The 24,929-nt window shown below is 43.7% G+C and overlaps 2 protein-coding genes across 4 annotated transcripts; both read left to right on the top strand.

Annotated features, from left to right (window-relative positions):
* Positions 1-7,207: 7,207 nt before the first annotated feature.
* PRELID3B (PRELI domain containing 3B) lies at positions 7,208-17,839 on the top strand. Of its 3 annotated transcripts, XM_086474650.1 has the most exons (7): positions 7,208-7,278; positions 8,145-8,313; positions 8,683-8,772; positions 9,362-9,432; positions 10,174-10,276; positions 16,145-16,213; positions 17,108-17,839. In XM_086474650.1, the coding sequence occupies exons 1-6, from the start codon at positions 7,247-7,249 to the stop codon at positions 16,175-16,177; spliced, it is 498 nt and encodes a 165-aa protein (XP_086330776.1). In that variant the 5' UTR covers positions 7,208-7,246; the 3' UTR covers positions 16,178-16,213; positions 17,108-17,839. The 3 variants fall into 3 exon arrangements, with proteins under 3 accessions (XP_086330776.1, XP_086330775.1, XP_086330777.1); XM_086474649.1 differs by lacking the exons at positions 16,145-16,213; positions 17,108-17,839 and adding an exon at positions 10,967-11,134; XM_086474651.1 differs by lacking the exons at positions 8,683-8,772; positions 16,145-16,213; positions 17,108-17,839 and adding an exon at positions 10,967-11,134.
* A 5,214-nt stretch (positions 17,840-23,053) lies between these two features.
* On the top strand, positions 23,054-24,170 carry ATP5F1E (ATP synthase F1 subunit epsilon). Its single transcript, XM_086474831.1, has 3 exons — positions 23,054-23,164; positions 23,361-23,487; positions 24,023-24,170. The coding sequence occupies exons 1-2, from the start codon at positions 23,133-23,135 to the stop codon at positions 23,482-23,484; spliced, it is 156 nt and encodes a 51-aa protein (XP_086330957.1). The 5' UTR covers positions 23,054-23,132; the 3' UTR covers positions 23,485-23,487; positions 24,023-24,170.
* The last annotated feature ends 759 nt before the right edge of the window (positions 24,171-24,929 follow it).

The following is a 24,929-nucleotide window of genomic DNA, read 5'->3' as shown; positions in this document are numbered from 1 at the left end:
GACAGAGACCCGCAGCCTTGTGAGAGAAGGATGTGCCGTTGTTCTGTCCGTCTGCCGTCACCCTTACAGCGCAATTCACTGACTCAGCAAAATGTGACCAAACTATATTCGCTATAATTGCCCAGCGCTGAAGTAATTTATGCAACCTGGTAAATAACGTTGATGAGTTAGTAGTTTGACTGCTTTATTGAGTAAGTGGAAACACCAGTATGGAGACCTCCTTCCCACAAACAAATCTCAGATGGCTTTCAAAAGATCATATGTTATTTTAGAGCTTAGAAATTATTTTGGGAGCCAGACTGCTTTAAATGTGTCTGAGAAGGAAACGAGCATCATTTTGAAACAGGAAATAGATTTGCAGTAATATTGTTAAGAAACTACATCCCTTTTGTTTAGCTCCCTGTATCACCACAGCAGCACTTTTTGACTACGGCCTTTGTACAACATTTGTGCATGCATACACATTTATGAAAGATTAAGTGGTAGAAAAATAATATTTATTAAGAAACTACAGGAAGAATCCTTTTATGTAATTAATATTGGAAAACAAATTCTGATTCTGCATCTGTGGAAAAGAGCTTGTATCTTATTGGTTTTAGTCATAAGAAGGAAGAAAGTATACCTCCCCTTTTTTACGATACAGGAAGCAGAATATGGCAGCTGAGAATGAATAATTCTCATTATACACTCTGCCTTTTGTGTCATCTTTTTTCCCCCAAATGACAAGAAAAGCTGTCTGAGACAAACTTCTATGCTGTGCTTTGCACTTATTTTCGCATTTCACTTCTGCAATAAGACACGAACATGAGCAATAGCACACAGAATCAAATTGTGTGAGTCTGGGTCGGATATTGCCCCATGAGCAACTGATGTCTGGCCTTTATTTCCATTCCATGGAGGTTTACATGGGATTTAAATTTCTGATGTAAAAAAAATATTTGGAAACTTTTTGTCCTGGCAACCAGATATTCTGAATCTTTAGAGTCTCACAGGATTCCTGCTGCCTATATTTCACTTGTCCTTGAGATGAAGGTGAAGGTGAGCATATAAAGATGCCAGAAGATTGTTATTTATATACATGTTATCTGAAAACTCCTGGGGGGTTTTCAGTCCTTTTGGGAAGGCACTGGTAGAAACAATGGATTTTTGGATATACATGTTCATTATTCATTGTAGATTACCCATGTCAGAGACCAGATTGCCAGTTACACCCTTCGATTCTTTGCCTAGCAGAACATGGGTCTAGGTCACTAGCATGTTGGACTGGTAGCCCTTTCCTGTGGTGTAAAATACTGTGGTGCATATGTGCAGGGCCACTTAGGCTATACTTGCAGAAATGATTTAAACTGGTCTGAGATCATGCTGTTGTCAAAAGGACTGTTTGTGGCCGTACATTCCTGTCTCCTCCATTTTTCTGCTGCTGAAGTCACGCAGCTGAGCAGCCAGTAATATCAGTAAACTGCTCCAGCAGTAAGTCAGGTCTTTTTGTAGGTTTAAGTTTCTGCCAAATTAACCAGGCTTAACTAAAGGGCATAAAAGGGACCTATTATAATTGTTATCATTATTTGGGGATATTTCATTGCTATTATGTAGAGATTTCATTAATATTTTTGAAGTACTGAAAAAAGGGGCCTGGATGTATCTTTCCAAATCGTTTCCAGCAAGGAATTTCTGTCTAGATCACATTTTAACATGGAAGCGGAGGCACAATCTACTTCTGCAGAAAAATATGCTGTGGATTTAGGGGTGGGCAGCCCTTTGAGAGCAGGACGCAGAATCAGAGTAGGGATCTTGTCCTCTTTTATATGGCAGTGCTTAGAGATGTGGATACTTCGAGGTGAGTTTCCTTGTGAGACGGCAAGAGTCCTTTCCTTCTGATGGAATGACAAGCAACAGGGCTTCACGTGGAGAACCTCATGGAAATCTAGCCCCCTCTTGTGGTTTTTCCCCACAGAAGGCATGAATAGATCCGACCTAATTTCTAAGTAAAAATATATTTACCTGCATCTTTTCTCTGAAAGTTGATTACTGCTATTTCACCTCTTCTTCAGGCATGATAGGTATTAGTCTCAGGATATAAATTGATAATCTGTAAAAATTTTTATTTTCATTTCGTATGCAACTTGACCACCATTTTCACTAGAACATGTGGGATTAGGGGAAAGGGATTTCTTGGCTGTTTCTGTAATTTGATTTTTCTTCAGATTGAGGGAGGAAGAGCCCTAAATACTAAAGGATCGAACAAAGGACTCTCCTGGTTGACCTGATAAAGTATAGAAACAAATACAGGCATTTGGTTGTCTTACACTGATCTGTGTTTTATTTTGAGCTGAACCAAAATGCATGATACTAACAAATACCAAGTCAGTGTTTGCTAGTGGATGAAGAACCAATGCAGTGAACTTAGAAAACTGTTGAATGCCTAGCTAAAACCGAGCTGTGATTCCAGCAGGCGTTCTTGGTGGTACACAACATCAACTTCATCAGCCCTGACCACTTGTTCTTGCAACCTCACTGCCTCCTCTGCAATGCTCACATGGCCTTTCTGTGATTTTGCAGTTCCGCTTACGGTGCACTGGGCAAGAAAACAGAAATTCAGCTGCACTGTTCCCTTATAGTGCTCAGCCTGGCCACAGGAACAGCTGCTCCGAGAGCAACATGAGTAGCAGCTCGAGAATGTGAGTAACCGACCTCAGATGGCATCTGTTCCAGCCAGCAAACAGCTTGGACAAAAGCTGAGAAACCAGCTGTAGAGCGCAGTTTGGCAGGGCAGCTACCTTGGTTGAGGCAGGTAGCTTTAAGATAGTATAGAGCTCAGTGGTCCTAAATGCTGTTTACTGCATTCCTGTCCCTTCCCTCTGCCTTGGGTCAGATGATGAGTCCAGAGCTCAGCTGTGACACGGAATTTGGGACTACATCAGTTAGGAAGAAGGAAGGTGAAAGGTTTTGGAGTGGGAGACCAGCTTGCTGAAGCAGCCAGAAGCAGCCGTTAGGACTCAACGTCAGCAGTGGAACTGCTAATGCCATGCAGAAGAGGAAAAACTGGTGAAGAATGTTGGCTATTTCGATAAAACCACGTTTTCAGTATTGAAGAGGAAATATTTTCATTCCACCTGCATTTCTCTGAAGAGAGAAAGAGATGCACTGAAACGTCTGAGTGCTAATCCATGACATAGTTTGAGCTCTGTCCTCACCTAGTAAATGCATCGGCATGTAAACTCATTTGCAACTAACACCATGTTTTCAGGGTGTGATACATTGTGTAGCAGTGGCATTTCCCCACTAGTGTCTCCTTTTGATACTAATCAGAAATCTGGAAGGATCAAAATTACTTGAACAAAACTCCTATTAAAGTATGAGCAAAAACTAGAGGAGTTGGTACTGTCCTACACTGAGCTATTGTTGTGCTTTCTTTCTGAAAAGAAGGGTATTTGCTTATTAAAAGTACAATTTGAGGTGACCTTTCATACAGAGATGTCGAATGACTTGCAAGGCATTAAAGAGCTGATTCTGGAAGCACTGAAGAGAGCTTTGCTATCCAACAAAGCTTTATTAAGAAGTACATACCGGAAAATACAGCCAAGCACTAACAGCCTCATATCCTGAATTGTCCGCTGATGCTGAGAGAGTGTTTATAGGGGTACTCATAAAGAATTTTATAATGAAAGTGACTGAAAAGGTGTGCCTGGAAAAGAAAACGTTGCTAATGTCAGTTTTCTGCCAGTACAACCGCCAGACTGACAAAGGCAGTGGGAACTTGTTTTCCTGGCTCAAGAAAAGAGCAAGAACTTTGAATGGTTTCCATTAATGCTGCATGCAGATACCAGTATTTCCCACATACCAAAACTTTCCATTTCAGATCAAGGAACTGGTGCAGTATTATTGTTGTGTTAGCTGTAATTCAGAATATCACAGGGGTAAAAATACGCTACCAAATATACTTTTCTTAAATGTATGAAATGGTGAGCTTGCCTCAGTTGTAATTTGAAAACTGTCAGGTGTTGTGATACAGGAAGCAGGGTAAGCAACCAGAGCGTGCAGCTTGCCTACTGCAAGGAAGCGCAGCAGTTAAATACGGAGCTTTGCCCACCTACTCCTGACTGCACCAGCCATCTGCAATCTTACCACAGTAAAACCTGGCTGTGGCGATCCGTTCTGAATGCCACTTCTGACTCGCATTCATTTCCTGCAGAAGTGCAGCTTCAATCACTGCCATTGTCACCAAACCCTTTTCAGTTTAGAATTTAGTGGCATTTGGAACTGCAAAGTGGTCTGGCTGATCTCTGGGATTAGGGCTTTCAACCAGGACGGTGCTTGCTTTTCTAAGTGTGACACTTAGAAAATACCTCTATGTTTTTCTTACAGAAAGCTAAAACTATAATTGCCTAAGCCCGAGTGGGTTTGACAGACTGGGGTTTTGGTAGCCATTATGGAGCACAAGAATGATCTGGACGTAATACTGGAGCTAAAGTGATTTTTGGTTTGTGAGCTATTTCCTGACATTTATGCTTTTCAGTCAAAATGATGGATATTTTATGAGGCTGCTTAAAGGGGACAACTCACACCTCCCTGCTGGCAAACACGGGTCTGAAAACACAAAATCATAATGCCCTATTCTGCAAGCAAACTCACTGGGACCTTAGAGCCCTTTCAGACACAATTCAGGGAGTATTTCAAGTCTCTCTCACGCCAAGGAGATCGCTCTGCCAAGACCTGTATGAAGTGTGTAACCACAAGGCCCATCTCATGCATCAGTTGCATTTCACAGAGTCATAAGCAAACAGCCCCTGGAACTCAGTAACCCGACCATGGGTTTCCACAGATTCTTACATTCTTTTGTAGATGTCCACTGTGGTCCTTAATGACCACCTTGGTAATATCTGGGACTGGACAGACTTAACAGATTGTTTTCTTTAATTTCAATTATTAGACAGATACTGTCAACACATAGGGGAAAAGATATTGAATTTTATAGTACTGAATTCTTGTTCATAAAAATGGACACAATATTCTCAAGATGCAACACCACTACCATAGAGAATTCTAACGTTTAGGACATGCAATTTTTTTCCTCTGCAGTTACAAATGAGCATTTTATTTTCCTAAAGTCTGGCTTTATTACTTAGAATTTTATTGTCCCTTTTAAAAGTCAGGTTTATAAGTAGTTCAGCCCTGGATACCACTCAAATACAGAAACTTACTTGAACAAAACTGCTGTTAAAATAAACTGAAGTTTATGTGAGCAAGAACTGTCGAGATCTAGCTCCTAATCTGCACCATATGTTGGCATGCTTCCTTCTTGGAGAGATCATTTTGATTTGCTTCCAGTAGTTAACGTTTCTTGTACAGAAAACACCAAGGAGAAGCTACAAATAGCCTAATGGATAGGAGATGGGCATCTGCTGAACTGCCAATGTTTATTTAAGGGTCACTATCCTCAGCAACTATGTATTGCATTCTGAGACTTCTGAAAATGATCAGCATTTTTAACATCCTTCGCAAAATTCTCCAGTTGCAAAAATCACTCAGCGGGTATTAGGACTACAATGGATTTAGAACTGACTTGCAATCTTCCAAAAATAACTTTGCACACTATGAGAGCTTACTAGGATGTTAACAATGTTAGGAATAGTCCCATGATGTGGAAGAGTCAGGAAAAATAAGATCAAGACAGGTCTCTCCAGCAAAAATTTCTTAACAGCTCTCACTTGAGTTCTTTCCTGCTGACAGAACCTGGTGGCTTATCATCAAACAGCAGCTTCTCTGTACAACAGTTTCTGCATTTGATGTTCGGTGCGAACAAGAATGCACAGGAATATTCACTGAACCTGAGCCTTTCCACAGGCTGCCTGGGACTTCTGGCACTGCAGAAAGATGCTAGAAATTACACTGTGTGAAGCAACCTGTTTCTGGGAAATTTCTCCCAACTTTTTCCAGTGAGGCCATTACTGTGCAGTTCTGAGCACACAGTATGTATCTCAACCCAGTGGTTGAGAGCTGTGTCCATGAAACGCTGTCCCGCTGCCTCGCTGCTTGAAAAAAAATACAGTTTCTACACAACTCAAGGTAGCTTCAACATTGTTATCCTGAGAATGTGAGAAGAAAATGCTTGATGATGTGCCACAAAACGTATGTGGGTTTTTGCTATAACTGACTTCTTACTGCTTTGTTACTCTTGTAAATCACTTCTGGTTTATTCCAAGGACGAGTAAGAGAAACAGCTCAGGGCAGTTAGTTGAAACCCTTCCACTCTGGCCCAGCCGGCCTGTTAGAGAAGGTGCTACTTAGCACGGAAAAGAGCCAAGAGGCTGTTTTGTACCTGTCAGGTGTAAAATCACTCCCGGGCAAAACGAGCTGGCGAAGGACACCAGGGAGCCGGCCTGGGCAGGCACTGGCATGACTGCTCACGCATCAGCTAACTAACATTCAGACGTGGCCCCTCTGCCGGTCCAGCACATGCCCGTTACACCAGTGAGACCAGCGATCTCTGCGCCCTTTGCGGACCGGCCCCCGGGTAAGGGTTTACCCCGAAAACCGTCGATGGCGTCACCACGTGGTACCCGCGCTCAACCGTCCGGCGGCCCGCTCCCCCCGGGCAGCAGGGGCCGGGCTGCTCAAGGCCTGCGCTGCTGAGTCCACCTGCACCGGATTCAGCTTTACAAAAGCTGACGGGTTATGTTCATGAAATGGGCGTCTTACGACACGCTTCCGTAACTAGAAACGTTTTCGAACTCAGCTAAAACCCCGCTGGCGGAAGCCCCCGGCTGCACTCTACCCACACCTCAACTGACGGCGGGGTGAGCTCTAGAAATGTGACAGCTCTGCCCTTAACGCCCCCCCTAACGCCGTGCGCGAAGAGCCGGGAGCCCCGCCAGAGGCAGAAACCGGCCCCGGCCCCGGCCCCGGCCCCGGCCCCGGCAGGGGCGGCGGCCCCGCGCGCAGGCGCAGTGAGGGCGGCCGCGCCGGGCCACCAGGCAGGCGCGTGACACGCTGCTCGGGCACAGCGGCCGAAGGCCCTCTGCGTGACTTTCACGCCACACGTGACTCCTGACGTAAACACGGCGCCGCGCGGCGATTGGAGGCCAGCGTTCCGCGCCCCAAGGCACCGCGGCGGCTCGCTCCCGGCTGCGCAGGCGCAACGGCTGCCGGCGGCAGCGCCTGCCTCTGCGGGTGGCGGAGCGGCGGGTGCGAGGAGAGCGCGGGCGGCGGCACCCTGACCCGCCCCCGCTCCGTGCCCGCCGCCGCCATGAAGATCTGGACCTCGGAGCACGTTTTCGAGTAAGCGCAGCGCGGCGGCGGCGTGAGGGGAGAAGCGGGGCTGGCCTCGGGGAGGGCGGCCGCTCCTCCGGGGGCGGGGGGCCTGCGCCGCCTCCGGGCCGGCTGCGCCGCGGGCCGGCTCGGCGCCGCCGCCGCCGCACTGCTCCTGCCGCCGCGCCTCGCTCGCCTCCCTTGACCTTCCCCTTGCGCGTCCTTGCCGCCCCGGGGTCACTCGCCACGGGGAGCCGCTCGCCGGCTGGCTGGGCCCAGCACCGGGCCGGTCGCCGGCGCTGAGGCCGCTCCGCTGCGGGGGGCGGCCGGGGCGCAGCCCGGCGGTGCTGCCGCCGGCGGGGCGGGCAGTGTGTGCGGGTGGCAGCCGTCGACGCGGGGGCCTGTGAGGAGACGCAGCCGGTGAGGCTGTGGAAGCCGCTCGCCGGCCAAGCCCGGGGCGTACCTGCGGATGCAGCTGCAGTGCCGGCCGTGCTCGGGCTTGTCTGTGCTGGCCGCGCCTGCCAGCTGTAGGACTGACCAGATCTTAGGAGTCGGATGGTGTTCTCGGGGCTGAGGTGCTCCAAAACACCTGGGGTGAAAAATAATCCGAAGGGAATACTCGTTAGAGGAAAGTATCAGCTTTCTGAAGTGTTACTGAAACGTGAAGAAATTGTAGTCTTTCAGCGTTATGTCGCAGGGAAAAGGTTCTTATCAAATTGTAAACCGGAAGGTAATTGAACTTGGGAGTCCTGATCAGATGCATGGTATGCTTAACTTGCACCCTGAGAACTGGAAATTGAACTGCTTTAAAAATAGAAATCAATTTATCTTTTTAAATAGAAATCCTGTTAAAAAAGGAAGATGTACAAGCTTGTATCTTGGTTCTGTTTTGGCAGTCACCCCTGGGAAACGGTAACGACGGCTGCCATGCAGAAATACCCAAATCCCATGAACCCCAGCGTGGTTGGAGTGGATGTCCTGGACAGACACGTAGACCCTAGTGGGAAGTTGCACAGCCACAGACTCCTCAGTACCGAGTGGGGAATACCCTCCATTGTGAAATCGGTACGTATTGTATCACGGAGCTTGAAAAGGATGCCGGAGGGAGGGGAAGCTGGTGAACCAGGTGTTGTAATAGACTTGTACAATTTCAAAACTTTAATGGTTTAAAAATACAAGCGTTCATGTAACAGGAAAGCTCAACAGCAGTACATGTTGTGACTTCCGGATAGACAAAAGCTGCCTATGTCTTGGATTGCTTCCATCTTGAAAATGAGATCTACCTCAACTGAATAGTTTTATTTTAAGCTAAGCCCTAATTCTGTTGTCTCGGTGTCTGTTCAATACAATAACAACTACTTGCACATTTAAAGGCACTAAAAAATTGCAGTTGGTTAGTGTAATTAATTCTGTATGGGTTTGCCTGTCGTCTAGCTCATTGGCACGTGCAGAACGAAGACGTATGTTCAGGAGCACTCTGTGGTTGACCCAGTGGAAAAAACAATGGAGCTTAAATCCAGTAATGTAAGTAGCTTCTTCATGCCATTGACATAGATTGTAATAAATCCTTGTAAATTTGAAAAGGAAAGTCATCTTGAAAATGGTTGGAAAATTGCATTAGAACAATACAAGTTGAAGGTTTCAGTAATGTGTCTATAGGTGACTGGTCCTGGTTTTCAGAAAGGAAGTACTGGGTTTTTGGAAGTTGTCAGGACCGAAGCACCTGGACGTACTGATGAGCAGGACAGGACTAGTTTTGGGGGTAGGGGCGTTAAGAAAAAAATTTTCAAAGCAATTCAATGTACACGTGTCACCGTTTCCTTATCATGTAACATTTTGCTCTTTGTACTCCTCCATCAGTCTAATCGCTGTTGAAGTGTTCTCACAAATGTGGTAGTGTATCCTGGTGAATGGTCCAGAAACTTCAGGAAAAAGAACTAGATCAGGAAGTGCGGAACCTGGAGATTTCTCTGTCTTGGTCTACAACCCTAATACTTGCAGAAAAAGTGTAGTGTTTAAATCAGATATAAGCATTAGTTTTGAATCTGCAGTTTTATTTACTGCATTCCTTTAATATTTTTATCAAGGAGTAATCTTGTCTTGTATTCCGCAGATTTCCTTTACAAACCTAGTGTCAGTAGACGAGAGGCTTGTCTATAAACCACACCCTCACGACCCAGACAAGTGAGTACTTCTCTCTTCTGAGATTGCCCTGAAGTACTGCAGTGTTTGGCTTTGAAAATCTCCATGGCTTCCCTTGAACACAAGATGAGGTTGACATCACCTCTGTTATGGTAACAGGCAGTTGCCCTGTGTGCTGTCCGTAACTGACTTTGTATGCGTCTTCAGTTGTCCCCTCCTTATTTCTGATCTCTGCAGCAGTCTGAGCACAGAACCTGCACTAGGAGGCACATTTATCTGCCTTTAATTTTGGAGGCTTGGGTTTTGGTGTTTAGGGTTTTTTTTAAGGCAAGTTGAGAGCTTACCGAGTCTGTACTGCTGGAACTGGTGATAATTCTGAAGGATCTCTCTAGGGATTCTGGCACAAGAGGCTCTTTCTCTCTTGGCAGTCAGAAATGTGAAATCCCTGTTGTTGAAGGGGATGTGTTAATACTGTTTTCCAAGTTACCTTCACTCCAAATCCGCTGTTTCCACTCTTAACTTGCTGCTGCTAAAATTAGAAATAGTTGAGTGCCATAAAGGGACACTTGGACTTAGCGAGCACTCTTGGTTTTTATTTTACGAGCAGAAGCATAAAGCAGTTAAGCACTGTGGGAGAGGGTTGTGTTTATGGGGCCAGAGGTTCTGTGTCGTACAACGAAGTTGGGGATGGTATGTACTTGTTGGGGAGGAGCAAGTTTCTTTCAGCAGTGCATTATTTTTTAAACTACTCAGAATAATTCAGTTTCTTGCTCTCTGTTTCAGAACCATTTTGACACAAGAAGCAATAATATCTGTGAAAGGTGTCAGTCTCAGCAGCTACCTAGAAGGGCTAATGGCAAACACAATTTCTTCCAATGCTAATAAAGTAAGTATAACCCTTGTGTAAAATGTGTGACCACCAGCTAAGTGGTAAAGGAAACAAAAATCTCTATTTTACTTTTTGGCTTTGTCAGCAATCTTAGGAAGGGTCTGCATAGTTCTGCTGCCTTTACTGCACAGACTGAATGCTCAGCTTGCCGAACTCCCTCCTTTTTTTTCCTCTTGTGAGTGGAGATGATAATTTATTATTGGCAAAGCTCTCTGAATCTTTTCTGGAATAAACATCTCCGCTCACTTAACAGTCTGGTGCTGCCACTCTTGCCCTCTTGATGCCATCTATTTGTTTTTCCTGTTGAAAAAGGATATACATCCAGACAGACCCGACGTGGTTATGGGAGGAATAAAGTGGTGTTTTAGTTGAGAGTCTGTCCTCTGGGAATCCAACTATGTTGCGAGTTCAGCCTCAAGAATGATAAAACAGTCTGGATAAAAAGTCTTTTGTGGCTCATAATGTGAGCACTGCTGACATAAGGAATTTTTTCATGAAATGTAAGGCAGTACATGTTCCTGCGGTACTCTGGTTATTGAAGTAAAAAATATCACAGAAGCATGTATTTCTGTACCTTTTCGTCCTTTTTCAACTCCTGTGTCTTTAGTTATTTTCATTAAGACAGGGTTTAACCTATTTACTTATTTACCAGGATACATACACTGATGAACTTTTCTTTAACTGTAGGGCCGGGAAGCATTGGAATGGGTAATTAATAGACTAAATGCTGAAATTGAAGAGTTCACGGCTTCAGCAAGAGGAACCATGAGGAATTCAATGGCAGCAGCAGCATTTGTAGAGAAATGATAGTAAATATACCTGCATTACTAACGAGGTTTAACAACCTGAAGCTTCTCTCCGAACCTAAACAGTGTATCCTTTGTTATTTAAAGGCATACCTGCACATTAGGCATGTTTCAAATTTAATCTGGAGAAAAGCTGAATTGTTACTAATGCGGCTGGTGTGGAAGGCCTAGTCAATATTTTGGTTCAGCTGAACCGAATTTCGGTTACAGATGAAGTAGTAATTAATTTTTTTTAAAAAAGTATAGTTTCTGTATTTACATGAACACTAACTTATAATGTTTGCAGATATGAAATTGCCTCATTTATCGATGAGGCTGCATATGGTGGAGGAGACTGGCACGTTAGGTTAACTTCTGTGGAATTTTTCTTTTTGTGTGACTTATGGACTACCTCTTTTGGGACCAAGCCCAAAATTAAGCAGAATGGTTTGTTCCAGCATTGTTCTGTTTGTTAATTTTTGATAGTTGTGTGATACAACTTGGTTTAATAGAAAGTTTATTACTTGATGCTTGAAATACAAAAGATTGTACAAAATATTTTTTGATAAGATTTTTAACTTGTTTAACTGGTTGAGCTAACATGGTACTCAAATTGTTTTTCAGTCAGTATAGGTAAAACGTACAAAGTGTTTCTTACTTACTAAGACCTAAATTCTATTCCTAAATGTGACATTAATGAGCTGGGTGTGCAGTAACTTAAAATTTTATCTTCAACTTCTATAATAAGTATCTCCATTTCTAAAACCCCATTAAATAAAGGGGTACAATAAGCATAGAGCCTTAAAATCCTGCAAGCTGCTAGGGCATCTAAGAATAGTAGGCGTTCACATCAGAATTTCGAAGAACACTTAAAGGGCTGAAAAACCTTTGTAAAGTTGGCTAAAGAGATACCTAAACAGAAGAGGAAGTAATATTAGAGGATGTTAATGATATAATCATGAACTTTATCATGCTCCAAAAATAACCTATGACATCAACTGCATATTGTGTTTTCCTTTAATTTAAACTGTGTTCCAAGTTCCAGAAGTTCCTTTACCTTTTGAACTAATTTGCTCACAATACAAGGCTCTTCAAATGAAAACCTTGAGAATAAAAAGTTTTCTACAGTTTGTGTTTGTCTCTTGGTACTCGCTGTAGATTCTTGGTACTGTCACCAGTCATTAACTGTGGGAACTTAAAGGTCAGACCTTGACATCCTTCCTTACAGGGCACCCCGGTCTGCTGGTGGTCCTGCAGGCTTCAGCAGGGGCTGTCTGTCCCGGGAGGCTCCTTAGTGTGAAGGGAAAACGGAAAGGCACAGTCCCGAATTAGCTGACGCTTGTACTCTGGTGCCAGCGGCTTTTCCTGCAGTCTTGATTCTAGGCTTACAAGTAATTTCGAGACTAAGAACTGTAATGTCACCTGTTCCGGCACATTTTGCGTTGCTTGCCATTTCTGTTAGTGTCAGAATTGCCTGTTGAATGGTGTCTGCTATATGGAGAACCAGAGCTTGTTTTAAGTGGTAAACACATGGGAACACAATCTTCTGTAAGATTTGTGTAGGGGGAAAAAAACAGGTGTGTATATATATAACTTTTAAAAATTTAACTATTCTAAATATTTTTCTAAAAATGGTTCAAGACTGTCTTAATAAATTGAAATCAACAAAGTTTGCCAGGCTTTTACAGGAGGTTATAACAACTGAAATAGCATTTAAATTTAAAAAGTCTACGTGAAATGTCTGTAAAACTGTACCATCATTTCTGATAAAAATTCAATGCTTTAAATTGATTTTAAATGTTTCTTTAGCCATTAGCGTCACTTGGCATTTCAAAGTTGATCTTTTTTCTTTTCCTAATTTTTCTGCACTAAGGACTGCATAGTATGAACTCAACAGTTTTCCCTCGCACTGAAAAAAACTTACTGTTTAATTTTTGCAAGCATTCAGCAACTTCTTGAAAGATAATTATTTTCTTCTGTTTTATTTATATGCCTGCATTCTCATTCTGTCAGGGAGTATGGCTTTCTGTACATGGCGCTTTTTAAATAAAATTTTATTTGAGTTATGACGACTTCCTGAAACTTTCTGATGTATTTGGGTTTTTTAACTCTTAGGTGAGTAACCTAAAACGAGGAGGGTGAAGGTGAAGAAATACTCTGGAGTTAATAGCTTCTTTTATTGAAATGTATATCCTAAAATGCCCATTTACAGCTACGGGCTCTTTCTTTGCTTCTTCCTAACTGCTTTTCTGCAAACCTGACACGTTAACTAGCAACCAGATTTCACAGTTTGCTGGACCCTGGGGAAGGACTTTCTGTTTACTTGGGCTGAGAGTTGTATGCTGCAGTTACCTGTTAAGGAATGTGTCTCTGCGCCTGGAGTCTGCTGCTCGCTGTTGTTAAGAGCAGAAGAGAACAAAATGTTTGGGTCTAAACAGTCCTGTAACGGCTTCTCTGTTTACCCCCAGTTCTCACAACGGGAGGCTGCACCCGAAGAAGCTTTGCTTGATGGGGAGTGGGGGACGTTGTGTGCAGCAGGTACGAAGTACGTGCTGTCCCGTGGCAGGAGGCGGCGGCACGATGGCCGCTATGGATGAGCGCACTGACACTGCCGGGGGGGACCTGAGGCACTGCTGGGAAGCGGTGGGTTCTGGTGGGGGGGAGGAGGTGGGTAAGGAGCTACAGCTGGAGGGACAAACCTGAAGGACCAGTAAGAAAGAAGAAAAAAAAAAAAAAAAGAGCAGGGGTGAGCGGAAGGGGCAGAGGTGGAGCGGTCTCGTGGATCCCTGCCTGCTTCAGCTTGCCTAAATGGATTCATGTTTTGCCTTATCTGCACATCCAGGCTTTTAAATCAGTAAATCTTCAAACTAACTCGTATAACTTTGCTGAGAAATAGAACAGAAGTGAGTAAGGTTTAGATCCAAAGCTCAAGGGCCTGGAGAGTATTTAAGATGGCACTGTTAAATCTTCTGTTGTCACTGCTTGCCTTCTGAAGTTTTCAGTAATAAATCAGTAGGTTTCCTTGCTGTTCATTGTCTTAATTTTGGATGACTTTCTTGTGTTCCTGTGACCCTTCAGTACTCCCAACACAGCTACTAAGGATTTCTGCCAGGAGGAGGGATGTGCTACGAATCTCCAAAGCATCCTTCTAAAGCAAGTTGCCTCTTGAAATGCTATTACAGTTAATTTAAAACCAGAAATTTAAATTGCAGTAGCTGGAAGTTTGAGGTCTTGGCAAGCTTGATGCCCTCTTCTGTTGAGAATGAACACTCGTGTCATCTGCTGGTTCTCCTGGAAACACAGTGCTCATGAATTCTCAGATATTTGTACAGACATAGCTATATGCCTGTGGAAAGATTCTTCTGCATGAAACTGCTTACCTGTTTTGTACCTAAAAGTTGAAACAAGGAATGCAAAGATTACTTTTCCTCAGGTTTGGTGGTGGGATTTTAGTATTAACTTAGTATTAAGATTTCTTTACTGTAAATTACACTCATCTTGTCCTTCACTTCTTGATTTAAACAGGCTCGGGGTGGCTAAAGCAGCAGTATGATGGATTAACTTGTTTTACATTAACTGCAAGGCATTCTGAGAAGAACAGATCTATAGGGTTTAGGGTTTTTCAGTGGTGTGTAGGTGTTTAGCTTCCATGTGCCCATCTGCACTAGAAACTTGTCAAAGATGTGTGTTTGTGCACATTGCTAATTGCCTACCACTCGTGTTCTGCGAGGTACTGCTTTTGACAACCTGAAATGATGAAAGCTGCTAGCGTGGAAGGAAGCAAAAATCCCAAATTTACTGTGGTGCTGAAATGACTTGTATCTATATAAACACTGAAATGATACCGAAATGATATTTCTTCGGTCAGCAATAGAAATTAAGTACTTTTTTTAAAAGGCTTAATTTACCTGAGAAATATTTCTTCTTGCTGACAATGGGTGTCAGCACCTGTTCAGTCATACAGCAGTGAACTGTAGATGTAAACTGGTTGGTTGTTTTGGGAAAAAAACAGAAAAAACTTGAACCACCGTTTCCTACCACATTGCTGATCTGTCTGTTGTGGGCTATACTTGCAGTTAAACTGTACAGTAGCATATTTCCAACCAGTGTCATGCACAGTAACCCTTAGCACCGTTGTCTAGTAACGGCGCCCTTTCAAAGCCCCCTGTCATTGGTGGGTAGGCGGTTCAAAGGAAAGGTCAGCACCCTGTTGAGGTTGACGATTATAGAAGAACTAGAGTGCCAATGAAGAGAGCTTGGGTGAAAGGACTGAGTCGTCGTACAAGCCTGTTTCTCAAGATGAAGCTCGTCCTCTCACTTGCACAAGACCTGTTAATTTCTTTCTCAAATAATTTGATAGCTTTGCTTTACCTGTTGCCGTAGAATTTAATTATTCTAAAGGTGAGGTCATGGGTTACAACACGTTACTGTCACTTACCTTCAATGAAACAGCCCTGTGTCTGTCTGCAGGCCTTCTTGTTCCTCTGCTGTCCTGCTTCTGCCCTTGCGCTGCAGATGGTCTTCACACCCTTTGTTGAGCCAAAAGAACATGAATATGAGAAGTGACACAATCTTTATGCAGACAGTGCAGGTGTGAGACACCCTGAAAGAGGAGAAGTGGAGGATCTCCTTATCCATAGGGAGCTATTGGGTGGGCTGAAATTACATTGCCTCTGCAATGTGTACTGCAATAATGTCGTATCGCATCTACCAGAAAGAGCATTTGATCTGTAACCAATGTATGTTATTATAATAGTGAAAAATTACAGTTTTGTAAAACAGTAACGCTTTTTAGATAAAGTCTTTCTTCTCGGACACGTATAGCACAAGATGTTCAGCACAAAATAGCTTTTTTACATTTTATATTTCTTCAGAAAGGTTTGACAGTCCTTTAATCAAGAATTTTAAAAACACTGAGCAAAAATACAGTATCAGCTAGATAATATATAAATGTATATACGAATATATCAGCTAGAACATAATACATATGTAGTAAATATTTTCCTCACCACGTACCAAATCCTTTTTACACCGAATTAAATGAAACCATTGCCTCTGCTGTGAACTTCAATATTCCTAGAGCCTGTTCAACTTTGTGGACAGCCTGGCATGAAATCAGCTTTATAATATGGCAAGCAGCATCATTTGGGTGAGTTCTTGTTCACGTTTTTGGGGGGGGGGGCTATGTAGATATTATTTACCTGAGAGATAACTGCTTTGGTTCATCTAGATTTAAACTCATTTACATATAGCACCTGCAGCAAAATCTAGCGATCTAGCGGGTATGTTGTGACATGGGAGTAAGAAAATGTGTATCAGAACTCATCCTTGGAATTATTTTTATTTTACTCATGTCATGTCCCCAATGATCTAACTGAAGTACTAGAAGCATGTAGCCACCTTAGCCTGATGCTCTATACAGTTTGACTTTCTCTATTTAGCATTCCCAGTTTTGAGGGACTTTCAGCAAGCTACGGGATTTCCCTGCTTTTCCTCTGAGAGAACAGATAGAACAAATGGAAGCAGAGTGCTACTGCACAGATGTTATTTCCCCATCTGCAACGTGGGATGCAATAACAGCCCGTATTTCCCCAGGATCCTAAGCCTCCCTTGTCTTTCAAAGAAGCATAAGCACCTATGAGACGTCAGAATTTCTGAAAACAGGCTCCAGCCATTGATGTCACCTAGGTGTTTTTAAAACTTTTACTCAATATTATCATCAACTGTGGACAGAATATTTTACGTTATCATGCTATTTTGTCGTAACAACATTTTAAAAGTAACATAGCTAACAAAAGTTATTAAACACATTAAAATAGGAAGTAATGCGCAAGAGTCTTAAAACTTGAGTGTACCTGAATTCTGCTCAGCTGATCCTGGGTCCCTCCAGAGACTATTTATGCCACATTTTGTAGAATGGACAGCTGGGAACTTGGATGACGCTGCAAATTTATTTTTACTTTGAATCCAGGTGTCCAAAAGGTAAAAATTAATGTCTTCATCTGCTTCATCAGCTAACCTTCAAAATGTTGTCCTGTAATAGGGAACAGCACAGACCTGCAACTTCGGCTGAAGATTAGAGCTGATTTCAGCGTGTTCCCTGCTGGCGCTCTGCGCGGAGTGCTGTACTCAGACACGAGGAGATTTAGCAGGAGATGACCCGTATTGTCATCAGCATGGCATGATTTCCAGTAGCCGAGGAACAGATTAGGGTCATCAGCAGAGAGAACAGCAGAGCTTTACCAGCACAGCCCAGTATGGCTTACGCGGGCAGAGAAAGGAGATAAATCCACAGCTATCAAAGGTAGGAAGCATTATTACTGACCTGTACATTTTATACAATAGTGACCGTAATTCCGTGCTTCTTGTTATTTCATAGGAAAATGTGCCATAACTTTGCCATTTACAATTAAGGCAGAAGGAACACAGTGAAGAGATGATGAAATGTGTAGTCTGTTGGAAATCACGTTGATGTTGTATTGTAATTTGCCTTTTGTATAATTATTTGCTCTCACCTGTACAACGCACTTGAGTAACTTAAGATTAAAGATAAAGTCAGTCACAAAATGATGGTGGTGTTAGATAGCAAGGGATTTGTTTTTAAGGGGTTAATTATTTTTATTTTTTTATTAAGAATATAGGGCAGTAAGCAAACTTGTAATTTCATCACAAGTTATGCATGTTAAGAAAAACTAATTTGTTTTGCCTTTTGATCTATAAACATTGTACTCTTGATAGAACTACAACCATGTTGCATGAGCTCTAAAATTACAGATACATTATGAATAAATATTAAGTGTATTCAAGAACTTTTTGGTCTCATCATTGGTACATAAGTAGCTTTTATTTAGTCTGGTAATTTTTATGTTGTGCTAAATCCCCACAATTTTAATATTTGCATAGTAAGACATCATTGCTGTCACTTCAGTCCACCTTCAGCAGACACCTGCTTCAGTTCAGAGGTGACCTCAGTGGGAGTTGCACCCATGGCGATTATCTTAAATCCATTACATACGCATCTGGACATCAGTTGTATAATAACACGGGCAACGCTTGGGTGCGTTCACCTGAGAAGCTGCAGCCTCCTGTGTGTGTGTGCATCTTGCACTTTCTTGGTCCATAAAACACCTTGGTGATGCCCCTCTGGAAAGCTTTATGTGCCTTCCTGTGCCGACGTCTGGCAAGACAACAGCAGGTTTCAGCCACTCTCTGCTTTGTGGCACAGTCTTGAGACGAGAGAAGGCAGCTGTAGATCAGCCTTTTGACCTACTCATACTATAATTAGATGCACCTTTATGAACTGAAATATAAACTGTCCTGTTCCCTTTTTAGTTAGATGTTTGCCTTCTATCAGAACTTCTCCTTAGGATATTTTTATTAAACAATTCAAACTAACCACAAATAAAAAGTTACTATTGTTACAGTACAGGTTTAATATCCAGAGCTACAAAATAAACGTAATACAATAAGACCTCCTTTTATCTGAAAAACAAGTAGAAGTGACGTTGCTGAAATGTGTATTTCTCAGACACAGAACCAGATTAGCATACTGCTAGCTTCCAAAAATAAATCCTGCACAAGCTGCAGAGAAAAATACTGGTTTCTTTGCCATTTTTGTTAGCTTCATCAGGAGGATCCACATTTTGACTAGATGTTATGAATCAAAAGGAAATAATCCCTCATACCTTTATAGTCAGAGGCCCAGTTTGACTTGTTGCCATTTACAACTGTGGAATTTTTTCAAATCTCTCTCCATAACCAGTAAGCAACCTAGTATCTGAATATCCTATGATATCTGGAAAAGAAGAATGAAAACGGTTTGTTTTCTACTCTATTACATAACTATTACTTTATTCCAGACCTTCAGGACAGGGAGATGGCATTTGACAGGAAGGTATTCTTTGTCAGGCTATCATAGATGCTAAAATCTGGTTGAACAAGGAGAGACATGCCAGGACAGAGGCATGTCTGCTACTGTACGTATTACTCAGTACTTGCACTTCTGTACTGGTCCTCTGTGGAGGAGCACTACTCTAAAAGTCTGTGTGCTCTTATCACTGGCGTTTTTCTGCACCAAAAGAGAAACCACTAAGAGCCATAAAGATTAAAACTGCACGCATAGTTATTTTTCAAAAGTAATATTATTTGGGTTCGTTATGACTTTTTGGTTTGTTTTGGCGTGGTATTAGAGATCTTTAGTTTAAAACATTTCTGATTTAACACCAGTCATGTTGTGGATTTACTTGGCTTTTCAGTGTCATCTCTTCAGTGTACCTGGACCTACTTGGTCTCACTTTTCTGGCCTCCCTGGACCCCTCCAGTGTCAAGACTTCAGCCTCCTTGGAACTCTTTAAAATCCCCTTTTCAGATTCTTTGGATTTATCCAGTCTGAGCTCTTCATCCTCTGTGGATTTCTCCAGTCTCACTTCTTCATCTTCCCTGGACCTTTCAAGTCTCTCATCTTCAGCGTCTTCGGACTTCTCCAGTACCTCCTCTTCAATCTCCTTAGAGCTCTCCAGTCTCACCTCTTCAGATTCCTGGGAGCGCTCCAGTTTCACCTCTTCGATTTCACTGGACCTATCAAGTCTCACTTCATCAGGCTCTCTGGATCTCTCTGGCGACAGTTCTTCAATCTCCTTAGATCTCTCAAGTCTCACCTCTACACCCTCCCCAGATTTCTCCAGTCCTATTTCTTCACCCTCTCTAGACCTCTCCAGTCTCACTTCTTCGTCCTCCCTAGATGTTTCCAGTCACACCTCCTCAGCTTCCTTGGACTTTTCCTGTACAATCCCTCCATCCTCACTAGGTGTCTCAGAGCACACCTCCTCAACCTCTTCAGAATCACTAGATCTCACAGATTTTAACTATTTCATGTTTCAGGGCTCCTCTGGATTATCCTCATCGACCTCTGAGGATGTTTCTAATCTCATCTCTACACCCTTTCTGGATGTCTCCAATCTCACTTTTCAGGATGCTTCTTCCCTCACTTCCTCAGTTTCTTTGGACATTTCTAATCTCACATCTTTAGTTCCCCCAGACCTAGCCAGTCTCACATTCCTGGATGTTGCTAATCGCACCGCTTCAGCCTCTCCTGACCTCTGCATCTAACCCTCTTAACACACTCCTTCATCTCTCCACAACCTCTCTATATCTTTCTAAACTTTCCCCCTCTGTGTGCTCTTTCCTAAGCTCTGTCTCTGAAAGCTCTTATCTGAGGAAAGTTTAGGGCTTTACAGATACATCCTAGCATCTCAACAGCATGGGCATGAAAACAGGTTGTACAAATCTATATGGTGCCTTGTTTACAGCTGCATAAACAGCAATACAGATTCTGGAATTTTCTAGAGCACAATTTCTGTCACTAATCTGTCTCAGCATGGTACCTCTCCCAAAGGTTTAACGCTTTTAATTCATGCTGAATTTTTATCTATCGAGATCAACAAATAATTGCATCCAAGCTGTGTGTCTCCATTGCGGATTAAAGTCCAAGTGCATCACACAGAACTGCAGAGGCATTTCCTATGGAGGTACAGAGAGAGAAAACACAGTGGGAAAAAAGAGCAGCTGAGAGCCAAGGGCTAGTGAGAGGAATCAGAGAAGGTGTGGGGCAGGAATAGAGGGACACATAGCTGGAAGAAAGATGTCCAACTCTGCTAGCACAGCTTTTTTCTGCCAAGCCATATTTGTGGCCTGGGCTGTCCATAAGGCTTAAGATAATCTTACTGATAATTATTTTACCCATGAACTCATCAGATGTTACAATTAAAACAGCATTTGTACATAACACCCCCTTTATCAATACATGTAAGTAGTGCAGTTAGTTGTGTTGCACCACATATGTTGCATAGGTAGCAGAAAGGGGCTCCCTTAAATCTTTGGTGCTTTCTTGTATCTTTTTGTTGTCATTGTTACAGTTGGGCTTTAGAAAACAAGTATGTTTTGTTTCAGTATCACGTCACTGGCACCCTCTCTGTGTTAAAAGCACTGTCATTACAAATACTTTTTAATTGATTTGATTTTTACAGCTTGGAAAGCTTTGCTCCAATATGCCATGTCTGCCTCAAAATTAGGATAAAAATGGCTCACACAAAAAAATAAATAAGGAAATAAATGCACGAAATAACTATTATTTTCTGCCTCATTTATACCAGTTATTTCTTTAAAATTAGGTAGGAAAAAACGTAATACATGGATTTTAGAAATTAACCCCAAATTCAATAGGAGCGAAGTTGTTTAGCAGTTGGGAAAAAAAAAAATCACAAATCATTGTGATGGAAGATGGAAGGAACTATAGTTGACATAGCATCCTAAAGTGTCCACTTTCAAAAATGTCATCACAACTGGCACTAACTGGAGTTCTTCAGTAATCTCAGCAGACAGATTAAGTAGGCAAATTAAGGACAGGAAATTCTTTCCATCTTCCCACTCTTTCTTCCTGGCTGGTGCTCCATACTAATTACACTAATAGGCAATCTTCTCTCACTGTCATACGTTATCCTGGAGACAGACTCTGACATAGCTGGTGAACAATTGCTCTCTCTGTTCTGGTGGATTTACACCGACGTTGTGATGGGTGGATTGTTTGTTGCAATGGCTCTGGACTAAGTGAGGTCTCTAATAAAACTGAAAATTACTCTGTGCTTTAAAAATGTACTGTAAGTGAAAACATCACTGCAGACACCAAAATTGGCAGGAAGACACAAGACCTCTGTGCAAAGCGGACCAAAGTCACCAGCATTCCCTCAAGACCTGCACAGCTTCTGGAAGATTCTTACATATTTTGTGATGTGGTTTGGCTCTGGATGGAAGGAATAGAAAAAAGAGGTGCCCATACTTAAGTGCAAGGACTTAATAAAAACCCAATCCATAATCTCCTTATGTCCTTAGTCCTAATTATTTAAATGAACATTGTTAGGACCAAATTGATTCCTTATCAAACATGATTTGAGTCTTCTCATAATTTTTGCTTATTATATACGTCGTTGTCTATTTTTGCATCAAGTGTCAACAGATGATGATAGCTTCTAGTTTGCTATCTTGCCTTTTATGACTTTGTTTAGAGAAAATGATTGAATGTAATTTCAGGTGCATGTGTAAATGGTCTTACATCTGAAAGAATCCTGTGCCAAGGCATCATGTCCGATGGGACAGAATATGGCTCAGCTTGGCCCGCATGGGTTAAAGCTCCAAATTGAAGACAGTCTGTGTTTGTAAAAACCATTGGCTCCACACACTTGTAAACCGTTTTCTTCTTCACAGTCTTGTCTAGAAAAACCTAAGAACTGATGGCAGAAGGATAACGACAACTGATTTAGCTGGAAAAAAAAAACACTTTTAACCACTTCCTTGGATTCTTAGGTTAGCGCAGGACTGCTGGGCAATGAGTTAATACGTAACTAACGTAAATGCTATGTAGCTAGCCATTAGCCTCATGGATGAATCAGGCTTTAATTCCTGCTCTTCAGTTAATTGACTTGTAGTGTGCTTCTGGCAAACGACCGGCTCCGGACCCCGGAACACCGCACACCCTCCGCTGCGCCCCCAGGCAGGGCCCGGCCCGCCACAACTGCAGGAGGAGCCGAGACTTTCCCAGGCAGGGAAGGCCCCGACCTTTCCCAAACGGTTCCTACCGGGGGGGGGGGAACTGGGAGAAACGCGTCGGTGCAGCGCGGTGCTGAGCACCCTTGTGCCCGCGGCGGGACCCCCGGCCCCGCCGGGCCCCTCCCGCTCCCCCCGGCGGGAGCTCGGCTTTGCCCGCGGCGGGCGGTAAAAGAGCGGGCCCCGGCGGCCGCTCCGTGGGAGGAACGTCCCGGGCGCCGCGTGCCTTATCCAGCCCTCTGATTGGTCGCTGCTAGAGGAGAGCGCTTGTGACTGGAGGAGCGACTGGGTAGTTACCATTGGTCAGACTCCCTGAGGTAATTCGGATTCCGGTTGGCGGAAGGATCGTTTCTGCTTGTGGATTGGCTAGGAAGCGGCGCTGTGGTCTTTCCCCTTCCGGTGGGCGCTGACCTTGCCCGGCAGCGCGGCCGCCGATCGCCCCCGTATCTCTGGGAGCCGCAGCCGCAGCCATGGTGGCCTACTGGCGGCAGGCCGGGCTCAGGTACCCGCCGGGCGGCCGCAGGGCGCCTCTCGCCGCTCCCGTGCGGTAGCTGTGAGGGCCGGAGGTGGCGGCCTGGCGGGGGGGGGGCTGGCGGGGTCACCGCGGTGCCGCTGCGGGCGGAGGAGCTGTTGGGACGGGTTGGAGTCTCACCTGCGTTCCCCCCCTCCCCCCCCCCCCTTTTCTCTCCTGCCTGTAGTTACATCCGGTATTCGCAGATCTGTGCCCAGGTTGTTCGAGCCGCAATGAAGCCTCAGTACAAGGCGGAGGCAGAGAGGGCGGCCATGGCCACCGTGAAAACTGTGAAGACCAAGAAGGAGTAAAATGTAAGTAAATTGTGGGCTGCGGTGCCTTAGTGTAGCTTTTTATGCCAGGAGTGTTGGTTTCCCGGTGTGAGTCGGGTTGATGACGGTCCGTAACTGCTGGGGTAATTTCGTGCTAATTACATGTGGGACAGGAAACTGCGTAATCTCCTTACCTCAGTGAAGTGAGGTGCCCCGTCTGTCGAGCCCTGCTTTGAAGGATTTGGGGGTTGGTCAAAGTTGTTCTGGACTTAGGCAAAACAGCTGAGTTTCTCTAGGTGTCCTGTCGCCTGCATTACTCAGCCAAGGGACGGCCTCTCTGAGCTGCTGATAACCCCTAATCAGCAGCCTTACTTACGGAAGGGTTTTCCCCTGGCTGTGAAGGATGGATGTTACTTGCACCTTTGTTTGTGCCATTGCGCGTATCACAAGCAGCTGAAATCTCCCGTGTTCTAAGTAGAACAGCTTCGCTCCTGATCTGAGATGAAATAGTACCTTTTGTTTGATGCGTGCCTTGTACATATTGAATCAAACAACTTGTATTTTAAATCTCTCGTAGGAACTGACCTGCGGTGAATACCTTAACAGCAAACTGCAAAGCTGTAGGCAAGCTCGAGGCTCTGCAATGTAACGTCATCACGTTAGTTGTAAAACTTGCCTCTGTATGTAAATCAGCATGGTAATAAATGTAACTTCTGTTAAACAAATGAACGTGTCTAAAGCCTTGTTCCTCTTGAAACAAAGTACTCCATTTTGCAGAGACGTTTATTTTTCGCTGGTGTTAAAAGATAGAAGACTTTTTATCACAGTCTACCATTCAGTAGTGATGTATGTTTAATTTTAAGGCAAATCTCTTACTGGATTTCAGGTACATAAATGAGTGAGAGATTTAATTGTTGTTTAAAACGTTTCTGCCTTCTTCAGTCATTAATGATTACTTTGGAAAAAATTTCTTCACTTTAAACCCTGTGTCAACAGAGAATATAGGCATGTAATTTTGGTAATTAAAAATACCTCTGTCAGTTCCCTCTGCTGGAAGTGGTACACCATTGGCTTTAACATTCTCTGTCGTGATGGTGTTCATCTCCTGTTTGTGCTTAGAACAAAACTGAGTGAAAATGAATTTGCTGAGGCTTGGGGTTGTGACTAAACTGGAAGCAGGATATTTTGCTGTGGATGTGCTGCACGGGATCTCATCTCCAAAGCTGTCTGGGACACTGAGCAGTGAACTGGGACCTGGAGACCTGGCGTGTCCTGTAAGAGGTGGAGGAGGTGCAGAAATCCCTGGACTGTACTCTGGCCACTTGGCTATCGGTTGTCCTTGGGCCCGCTCTGTCACTTTACTGGGGGCAGAGGGACGTGTGTTCACTGGGAAGTGGTAGGAGCGGAGGGTGACGCTCTGCCCGCTCTTGGCCATGGGGCGCAGCTGTACCCTGAGCTGTGTCAGCCTGGGGGGAGCGTTGGCG

Source organism: Leptosomus discolor, chromosome 17 (genome assembly GCF_034619465.1).
Source record: "Leptosomus discolor isolate bLepDis1 chromosome 17, bLepDis1.hap2, whole genome shotgun sequence".
Taxonomy (NCBI): domain Eukaryota; kingdom Metazoa; phylum Chordata; class Aves; order Leptosomiformes; family Leptosomidae; genus Leptosomus; species Leptosomus discolor.
This window is presented reverse-complemented; position numbering and strand designations above follow the sequence as displayed.